The sequence below is a fragment of the Archocentrus centrarchus genome, chromosome 7 (genome assembly GCF_007364275.1).
Source record: "Archocentrus centrarchus isolate MPI-CPG fArcCen1 chromosome 7, fArcCen1, whole genome shotgun sequence".
NCBI classification, from domain to species: Eukaryota; Metazoa; Chordata; class Actinopteri; order Cichliformes; family Cichlidae; genus Archocentrus; species Archocentrus centrarchus.
The window spans coordinates 29,896,364-29,907,342 of record NC_044352.1 but is presented as its reverse complement, the minus strand read 5'-3'; the positions used below and the strand labels follow the sequence as shown (position 1 = coordinate 29,907,342).

Below are 10,979 nucleotides of genomic sequence, written 5' to 3'. Positions count from 1 at the left end.
TCTTACAGCCTCCCTCCTCCACCTCCGTGTCATTTCTTTTATTAAGATTGGCCGCTAGTGCCCAAATGTGCGTGTGCGTGTATGTATGTATTTGTGTGCAAATGTGAGGTGCATAGCAGCAAAGTGTTGTCAGCCTAACTCCTGCTCCAAGCCAATTACTGCAGCCTCACTACAGATTTTAAAGCTACAACTCAGGAGGAAGTACAGAAAATTTAGCCACACTTGAGTCAAACTTGTTACATTAAGTCAATCAGGTACATTACTGAGCACCTGGGTGCACCTCAGTGTGCAAAGGGAATATCTACACCTCTTCAAGTCGCACCACTGCCATGAAACCGTCCATACAAGCTTATGCCTTGTCATTTTTTTTTTTTTTTTAATAAAAATGAGTTTATGTTGAATATCTCTCAAAAACAGAAGTGTCAAATTCAGTTTCACTTCCCTGTGATATAAGAATCACATTAAACGCCAGAAATGCTTTAACTTCAATCAAAGATATCTCTCTTTCGACACATGGTGTAAAACATTTTCACAAAATTTCAGGCCAGGCCTGATGACCGTGGTCTCTGTCATTCTATTCAACTGCATTTTACTAATTATGACTTATCTGGTGGACAAACTACTAAACGTCAGCACTCATGGCTGAAGTGTGTTTTTCCCCATCATGTTCTCACTTTTTAAATTTGAATTTATCAGCTAATACAGACGTGAAACAGTCTTTTCTCCCTTCCTGATTTCTTAGGTTTCTGCATGTTTTTCACACTTGAATGTTTCAGTCCAAACTAACTTTAATATTAGAAAAAGATAACCCAAGTAAATACAAAATACAGTTTTTAAATGATAGCTTCATTTATTAAAGGAAAAGAAGCTATCCAGATCTACCTGACCCCATTTGATAGAGTAATCCCCAAAATGCAAAAATGGCATCCATCAAAGTCTGGCCTTAAATCTGATTGAGATGCTTTGGCATGACCTTAAACAAGCTGTTCGTGCTGGAAAACCCTTCAGTGTGGCTGAATTAAAACAATTCTGTGAAGAAGAGTGGGCCAAAATTCCTCCAGAGTGATGTGAAAGACTCACTGCCAGTTATGGCAAACGCTTGATTGCAGTTCTGGTTGCCAAGGGTGGCACAACCAGATATTACGTTTAGGGGGCAATTACTTTTTCAAACAGGGCCAGGTAGGTTTGGACAGCTTTTTTTTAAATAAATGAAATCATAATTTAAAAACGGCACTTGTATTTGATGATCTGAAACATTTAAGTTTGACAAATATTCAAAAAACTAAGAACTCAAGTAGGGGGCAAATAGTTTCTCATGGCACTATAAATGCAGATACTGATATATTGGCAAATAGCCAACATTGGGTTATATATCGGTCGGGCTCTAGTTAATAGTTCTCTATTTCCTGTTTGCGCTGCAATTTTTCTAGTTTCACTACAGCTTGGAGAGCAAACAGTGCTTTTTCCAAGACAGGTTTGCATCTTTCACGCAAACTACGGGCGACTGTGACAATCGACCAAAGCAATCACAATGAGGTTTGTGGTGCAGCCCCCTCTTTGTGACCAATTTCACCCAGCAACCATCGAGACCAGACATCGCCATGGGGTGGCCAACTGGTCTCTAAGCCTGCATATGGGTGAGGCCTTAAATATGTAGGTTTTTTCCCACTGATGTTTGACCATAAACATCATCATTATCTGTCTCCACTATTTTAGTTATGTCTGGAAGAAAACCTGGCTTTTATTTTGTAACTCCTACTGGAAAGACTTTGTAGAATCTCGCCCACAGCCCCTTGACTGATTTTAAACACATTTATTAGAAAAATAAGTTGCTAATGGTTGGATAATGGTTTGTTCAATGGCAGCATTTCCTTATAAAACTGAGCCTGAGTTGAATTGTAACTTTAAAAACACTTAGAGCAGTTTTAATAGAAGATCTTGGATGGTTCCTTATCTATGGAATATTCCAAGGTTTCCTTTTGCATTTCTTTTGAGAACCGAATAAACCACTGCAGTGAAATTAAATTCACTCAGCTTTTAAAAGTGAAAGGAAGACAGAAAGAAGTGTGCACACACACACACACACAAAGAAAAACACACACAAAACTAAAGACACAAAACTGTCACAGGATATGAATGGTTTAATAAAATCATATAATACATCACAGATCTGATGAATTAAAGTCATGGCCAGGATTACCTGAGCTTATTCCCGTGTTTTTAAAAAAATACAAATCTATAAAGCTCAAAAGAAATACAAGTGAGTCAGTTCTTTTTTTCAGTCTGAGATCAAAACAAGGACGGTTCCTGTGCACCTGACTCAGCTCACTTTTTAAATGCCTTCCTGTCTTTTTAACCCTTCAAAAGCCAGCACAGGTTTGGACGTAATCTGATTTCCACAATCGTCTGATAGCAGAGTTCACCTGAATGCATCTTTGCATGTCAAATCTTAGAACTATTATCTGATGATCTCATACAGTGCTGTGAAAAAGTTATTCAAATCTAATGATCTGAAACACGTAAGCGTGACAAATGTACAAAAACAAATACTTTTTCACAGCACTGTCAATGACTGAATTGAAAGTACACTGCCTCAGCCCATGAACCTACTGTAATGCACACACTCATTTTTGTTTACTTCCCTGGACTATGCAGCAGTGCAGAATAATAGTTTAACGGATGATACCGCAGATAAATAGCACAATAAAGTTTAAAAAAAAAAAGAAAAAAACAAGGCATGCTAACAGCAAACCATCTCTTTCATAAAGCAAAACAAGAACGCAACCAGTGCTGCCTTTAGTGCCTAAGTCAAAGCTTTCGTCATGTAACTGTTTTACCCTTTTCCTCCCACTCTTCATCCATGGTTGACCAGCAGGTTCTGAAAGAAAGAGGGGAAAAAAAAAAAAAAGAGATAATTAGTCCATCTGCACAGCAGCCACACCTTCTGACCTTTGAAGGAGTTCTTAGGTAGGAGGGTTGTCCCTGTTTTGTGTATTCTCTGCCAACTTTAACTGACCATGGCTGAAAGGTCAGATGGGTAAAAGCAGGTATTATTTCTGTAATGGACATATGCAAACCTGTTAATAAAAATAAAGAAATAAATAATCAAACACACTTCAGGAGGTAAATAAGATGACAATTTCATAACTTTTGTGTGTAGAACCTCTTTCTCAGTCATTTATCACTGGGCTGGTACACCGAATACGTTTTGACCAATTAATACTTTTTAATTTTTTTTTTTTTTTTTTTGGGATTTTTGGCCACGGCGGCTTTTGTCTACAGTGGAGAGTGACAGGAAATGGGGGAAAGATACGGGGAAGACACGCGGGCAAATTGGCGACGGGCCGGGATGCAAACCCGCGCCTTTTACAGCTGATGCTAATGGCATTCAACCATCCATAAGGAGATTTCACAGTTTTAAAACCGTTAAAACCACTGACAAGCACAGTGACCCGTGATCACTGGTCATCTTGAAACAATGCAGCGTTCGATCTGCTGGGAATACTTTGATCCTGCCGTTTATTTGAAAGCTACTTTGACACAAACTGCAACTAAACATTGTTGTAGGCCAAGCACATCCACCCACCCAACCCTAAGCATAACTTCTGCTCATAATTGAATGAATTTGATTGTCTTACTGGACCTGAAGGATCCCTCGCCAATGTCCCAGAGCCAGATACTACAGAATATCACTAGAGCTCCTTTGTCTATGCCCTGATGGGCTCTTTCAATGGCATTAAGGGGACAATATTAGGCAGGTGGTTTTAAAGTTGTGGCTTGTCAGTATGCTACAGTATATACTTAGCATTTGTATGATGGGGATGAAGGCAAGTACATTAAACAGCATATTTACCATCAAACACATTTAAAGTAGTTAAGGGTTGGATCATACACCTCAAGCTACACATGCCTCAAAGGTATGAGCTGGTTCTTGCTAACTACATTCACAATTTTGAAGACTTTAAAAGCCCTAAAATCACATGAAACATGCTCTTATAGGTTAGAGTAAAAGTCTCAGTAATCTCTGGTGTACAACCTGTGTAATGGCAACACCACGTGTATCTTAGCACAGCTAAATCTGTGACAATTTTCTGTTGCTGTTTCTTGAGTGTGTTGTACACCCCAGCTTTCAGACAGAATGACCTCCAAGATACAGCATCTGCAGCCTATGAGGCCTACCTTCCTTCTGTTTAAAAACAGCTTCACGCAATTGATCCAAGGAGTGCAACCTTCATCCTTCAACCTAAGATCAATGCAGTCCTTGAAACCCTAGCAACAAATCGTCCTGGAAAGCAGATGAGTCTGACACCATCATTCCAGCGACCTTGCCTTACGGTACCATGAGAGGGGTTCACTCAGATTGTGAGCTCTCACATGAAATAGCAACGATCAATTAACACCTTGAAATGTTGGCATGATGATTCTGAGACACTAACTAACTAAGGTAATCTCAAGCTAATTTAACTAGTGCTTTGCCACCATACAGATCTATTCCTATAACCTTGGAAGACAGCTTATTGAAATGCTAAATGAAAGCTAGGTAATCCATTTTACAGAATATATACAGGTATAGAGTGGATAGGAGTGGGCCTTATATTTGAAGGTCAATAAATACTTTTGCTTTCACATTATCTAACCAGATGACTCCTTGCTATTAAGCTAATTTCCACAGGAAGGCTCAACACTGACTATAACACAGAACTGCTATAAATGGAGGGTCAGATATACTATGGTTGTTTTTCAAGAGCAAATGTGAAGCATACATTAAAAGTACAGGTACATGTAACGCATTCATCAGACAGCAGCACAAGCAATGTATGCAATTTTATTGAGTGTTTGCAAGGTGTGCTTTTTAGTTTACTGAACATTTCTTATTTTTATGCAAATTATGTGGACAATGTGTGATTAGTACTCCACTGAATTTATTGAGGTCACACACAAAAAATGGCAACAAATGACCTTTGTCACGAAAGGAAACTGCTTCTTCTCTAAAGGAAGGAATACCTCTACATAGACAGACAGCATAAACTATAGTGAACGGAAACAGGTGTTTACCTTTATTATTAAGCTTTGAGCTAAATACCCAAGTTATAAATGGCATTTTTATGACAACAAGTATTTTTGGTTTAGCGGATAGATTACGATTGTCTCTCTCTACATGGAGCAACACTCTTGAATGTCCCCTTCAAAATGAACAGAAAGACCTAATCCTGATCCTCTCATATTTATCAAGTCAAACTGTCCATTAGGTTTTGTTTTATGATCAAAAATGTATGCAGGAGTTACAGCAGTTAGTAACCCAAGGCTCTTGATCGTAAAAATAAAGCCAACCCTAATATGTCTTGCAAATTTGCTTTGGTTTCCAAGTCAAAAAAATTGATCCAGCTCTGCCCCACTTGGCCTGAAAGACTAGACAGCAGCAGGGAGGAGGGTTAGCCCAAGTGGAACGATGCAATGAGCTCAATTGACTGAAAGCTAGGGGTGCATTGACCTGGAGCCAACTGATAGAGCGACTGTGTATATGGATGTACTATATGTGCGTGTGTGTGCAGAGAGCACGTGGTATCTGTTCTAAGCACTGCAGAGTTCACTCCAGCTGTGAAACTCAAACCATTATAACCACAGAGAGACTTACAGAGCAGTGTGATCAATATGACTCTCCTCTTTTATCCTCTCATCTGATGCCTCTGGTTTAGTCTCTTCATCTCCCATTCTCTTTTAATTCTTTTGTCCCTTTCTGCTCTGTTCCTTTGTCCATTCACTTCTGCTTCCATTCAGTCTTCTATTTTATATCTTTTAGTCCTTCAAGTGTCTTTCCATTCTCCTCACACAAGAAGTAGGTGTTCATTTACAGTAATGCAAGCTTATGAAAGCTTATCTTCTCTCTCATTGTTTATCCTAGTGAAAAACTAGCTAATATTGGCTTCACTTTAGTGCCAGTTATGAACACTCACTTCAAATGAAATGAAGCAACAGATGCTAAGAATCTTGACCAAAAGGGAAAAAAAAAGTTGTATACACAAACAGAAAAACTGAACAATGGCACAATTACAATTTGTAGATCTGAAATAACAAAGAAAGAAAAAAACCTTTACTTTCTAATAGAAAGAGGAACTGGTGAAATGTACAGCATGTTGGGCAGTGCCTTTGCAACTGTCATTTTTTGGAGTTCTACCCCACAAATAAACTCACAAATTAACCTGCATTATGAGTCTGTACATGTACAGTATGGAACTTTCAAAATTGTATCTTTGCATATCTATTGTATTAACAAGGTAGCACAACTCAGCAAAAATAAACTAATGAATTTTCCAACTGTTGCTCCAATCGAAGACACCTTCTGAGTTAAAGTAGTCACCGACTATGAAGATTTGCTGAGGTTCTATTAGACTGCCTACCAGACAGCACATCGGTATTGGTTATGGGTTGTTACAGTGAGCCTATTTTCAGTTCATGTGGCGCCAGCCAGCAGATTAAAGAGGCAGAGTGAAGGGACTGGAGAAAGAAGAAGAGAGACAGGGGCCAACCACTGTAGGAGATAGAAAGATAAAAATAAATAACAACAAAAAGTCAGGAGAGGTAGGAGAGCAAAAGAAGTCGGTCTGTTCCCCACTCTGCACCCAGCCTGGGAGCCTTGACTCAATTGGAAATCCATTTTATCTGATGACTGGCAGGCAATTGGGGCTCCCAGGTGAGGCTCTGCGGTTGATAGGCCTGACCACTCCACTGCTGAGGGACAGAGGGATGAAGATGGAGGGGAATGTGGAGGAGAACACGTACGAGATTGGCTCCACTAACAAAGTTCATTTGAGGCAACCTAGATCATCACTTGGCCTCCACTTCTATCAAAAATACTAGAAGTGGGAGGGTAGCTACTGAGAATTTTCACTTAGTGAAAGATATAAAGCAGAAAAAAGCTGTAAATCATCTGAAAAAGTAGACATAAGGATTCTAGTTTTTGCTTTATAAGTGACTAAAATCATAAAGTCACTGTGGTGAAATTCAAATTTTATATCAACAAACCTCATCTTTAATTTTGTAATTATATGCCACGCAGGAGCATAACTTGATGGAGGAAGCTTTGTAATGAATAGAAGGACACAATGTTACTCTTACAGGGAGGTTTTGCCCTTAAAAATGGTCCCTTTAGAATAAAGGTTCACTGCAAATCAATATGTTGTTCTGAGTTATCACCTTCAGCCTATGATGCAAGATTTCTATCTTAATGTGAGTATTAGAGAACTGAATACTTTGATAAGCTTAAGAGTGACAGGAATCTTATGGACACTAGCAATATATCTGACCCTGCTGAAGCACCTATGGGAGATTCGGGTCCAACATGTTCAGCAGCACTCTCCATCATCAGTGTCAAAACACAATAGGAATGCATTTTGAAAGAATGGTGTTCCAGTCAAACTAAATACCTTGAACCCTGTTCATGAAGCACATCAGTGGCCCAAAACTTTATAAAGATACTTGATGTTTTTCTTCCCTTAATTTATCATGTCTGGATTTCCAACGAGATAAAGGGTTTAAATAATTTACAAATGACTATACTCAGTTTTATTTACAGTGCTATGCAAAAGCCTTGAGCCCAAAACTGACCTTTTTATTGAGCTATAGCACAAACCACTGCAGTGCAATTATGTGCTTTAACTTTGTAATGCTCAAGTGTTATCTTCCAGTTTACACACAGTATAAAATCTTCAGCAGGGGTTTGAGCTGTCACTTGAGAATGCATCACGCCAAAAACAAAATAACTCATTTTAAGAAGAATTGTTGATGCTCACAAAACGGGATGGATATACAGCGTTTTCCCAGTTTTAAGAACTGGAGTGAGAAGTATCATCAAGGAATTCAAAGAAAGCCACACAGTGAGGAACATGCCTGGCAGAGGTAGGAAGCAAAAGATTTCAAAAACTCTGGAAAGAAAACTAGTGAGAGACAACTGCCAAGACACTAGTGAATGACTTAGCCAAGTCAGGAATTGTAGTCTCAAAGACGACAATCACTGGAGCCTGCGAGGTTGCAGACTTGTGGAAAAAAACTCCACTTGTGCAGAAGAGACACCTTCAAGCTAAGGACTACCAGGAGAAAGATTATGCACACTGGAAGCGTGTCCTTTGGTCAGAGGAGATGAAACTAGAGCTCTCTGGCCACAAAGATGCTGCTAAGTTTGGAGACAGAAAGGAGAGGCACACAACCCAAAGAACTCTGTCCCCACACTGAAACAAGGTGGTGGGGGTATTATGCTGTGGGGTTGCTTCAGCGGATCTTGAATTAGTCAAGGTGGAAGGAATCACAAGAAAAGGAGGATATGTGAAGATTTTGAAAGAAAACCTCATGCGGTCGGCAGCAATTCTGGGTCTAGGTCATGGCTTTGTCTTCCAGTGCGACAACGACCAAAAACATACATCGCTCCTGGTGAAGAACAACTTCAAAATGAACATTACTGACTGGCCTGCACAAAGTCTGGTCTCAGTGGAAGGGTGGCTGTCAGGAAGCCATTATTAAGGAAGGGAAACAAGGAGAAAAGGCTGAGGTATGCCAAATTACACTAGAACTGAAAACCAGTGGCAACAGCTCTTAGGAGGGGAAGGCGTTATTGCAACACAGAGAATGGAATAAAAGAAGCCTGGAAAACTATTCCTGCTTAAAGAAATTACAAGAAAGCTTGCTCAAGAGTTCAGGCTCTGTTAAAGAATAAAAGTGGGCATTCCAAATATTGACTTTGAAGGTTGTCAGAACTCTGAAAACTCTGTTGTTGCCTTATCCACTGTATTTCTGTGCATATTGGCATGTTTCAGTAAACCGTTGCATATACTTCCCATTTTCCTTACAAAATCGAAAGAAATGAGGGGTGGCTCAAGACTTTTACACAACACTGTGCTTATGGAGATTTTTTTTTTTTTAAAGAAAATGTGGTTGTAGTAGGCAAAAAAAATAAACCCAATAAATGACAAGTTCACAGGTCATTGTTTAGTAAAATAAATATAACAGGTTGCTTTTTGTGGATTTCTAAGACAAAAGAACGTTAAATGCCTGCAGTACATTTTTATAAAAACAAGTTTCACATGAGTGTCAGCACAGCTCTGCGAGCAAGCAATAAAACATTGGTATTTATTTATTTACAAAAAGGCCAGAGAAGGGGAAGGAAGAAAAGAAAAAAAAAAATCGATATCTTTAGAAATCCAGGGTGTGAATGGAGAGCAATCACAAAGGAAAGGCAGGCTTCAAATCATACAGAAACAAGAAAAAAAAAAAAAAGAGGAAGTGGAGAGACAGCCGGATTGAGTGACAATGGGACACAAAAGAGGCTGGTAGGAAGTGGACTATTCCGATAATGTTGTGGCTGTTTCGGGGTGACAAAAGCCAGTGAAAAACCCACCTAAAAGCCCTGCTGTTGTCCTCTGTTATCCCAGCTGGTGGTCTTGGTTCCACAAAACCTCTTCCTAAGCACACACAAGAGGGGGCGATAAAATGCTGACCAGAATATTGGTCTGCTGTGCGCCCAGGGGAAAAAAAAAAAAAAACAAATACTAAGTGTGTCAATTGCTTATGCAGCCTAGGTGGCTTTCAATAGTGCACAATACAGTGCAGTGTTGAATTATTATTGAGACCCCCATTGGAGAAAACAGAAAGAGGCAGACAGGGTAGGGGGTCTGGTGGCGCGAGCCGACGGGAGTGGTGGTGCTCAGAAAGGTCAGGGTACAGCAAGCAATGAGCACAAAAGTTGGTGAAAATGCCTCTCTCAGGAGGCAGCTGAGAATCCCCTCAACTCTACTCCCTCCTTCCACACCTCCACACCTCCACACCCCCAACGCTCCCCTTGTTTGAAAGCTTTACTGTGTCTGAGGGCGACGAGGCAGATGAAAGAGGACGCCGAGGCTCTAGATTTGGCATGACGTGCTGTTCGATCACTCACCGCAACAAAAGGGAAGGAGGAATACAGATTGGGGGGGCTAGACAGAAGGAGTTTGGAGAAAAATATTTTTTCAAAAAAGGTCAATGTGCAATAAAACAGTGGGTGAGAGTAGTTGAAGGATGTGCTTACATTGTGATTATTGAAGAAATATACTAGCCAGAACAGTAGCAATAACTTTGAAATACTTAACTTGCACTGTTACGCACTGCAATGCTCCTTTTGTTAACAGTAGCTAATCATTATGCCACTACTGATACTCATACTGATCCCAAATCTATCCTTATTGATTACAATTTCTGACTATACACATGTATTATTACAAAGCTCAATTACTGCATTTGTGGTTGTCGCAGCGATGTTACATTTCTGGACAGGTACATGTCCATCAGGCTTCAACAAGCTGAACACAATCTGATCTGTCTGATACTTTGGAAAAATGGCAACTCATTTACAGCTTCTTACTAAGTACGTGTGACTTTTACACCTGATTTTCAGCAGGAAAGTTACAAAGTCTAAACTAAAAATAATTGGAAATAAATATATTAAATCTAAATGACAATTATGCTGGATAGAAAGCATAAAGACCAGTCTAAAGAAGAAGAGGAAGGAGGAGGAGGATGGCTGGGGCCTTTCTGTGTGGAGTTTGCATTTTCTCCATGTGACTGTGTTCCCTTGGGGTACACTCCTCCTTCCTCCCACAGTTCAAAGACATGCATGGGATTAGATTAATTAGTGATTCTAAATTGGTCATACGTGTGAATGAGAGTGTGAACAGTTATGTCTCTGTGTGTTAGCCCTGTAACAGACTGGCTACCTGCCCAGGGTGTACACTGCTTCTTGCTCTATGACAACTGGGACACACTCCAGCCCCACAACCACTAACTGAATACGCAAAACAGGCAGGAAGGGAGGGAAATAAAGGATGGATGGATTCTGGTTAAACTGAACTAAGGTCAACAATATTTTACACTAAATTTTATGAACCTGTTAAAGTCAGCTGTTTAACAGAAGGTCCAGATTCCTGCTGCTTTCTTTTGTTTTCCCACATTTAAGA

General features: G+C 39.8%; 1 protein-coding gene across 1 annotated transcript in view; it reads right to left on the bottom strand.

Moving 5' to 3' along the window:
- Positions 1-2,711: 2,711 nt before the first annotated feature.
- Positions 2,712-10,979, bottom strand: part of chchd6a (coiled-coil-helix-coiled-coil-helix domain containing 6a) — an 85,932-nt gene continuing 77,664 nt past the window's right edge. The window contains exon 9 of the mRNA XM_030733673.1: positions 2,712-2,878. Within this exon, the coding sequence (XP_030589533.1) occupies positions 2,855-2,878 (24 nt within the window). The 3' untranslated portion in view covers positions 2,712-2,854. The remainder of the gene's footprint in view (positions 2,879-10,979) is intronic.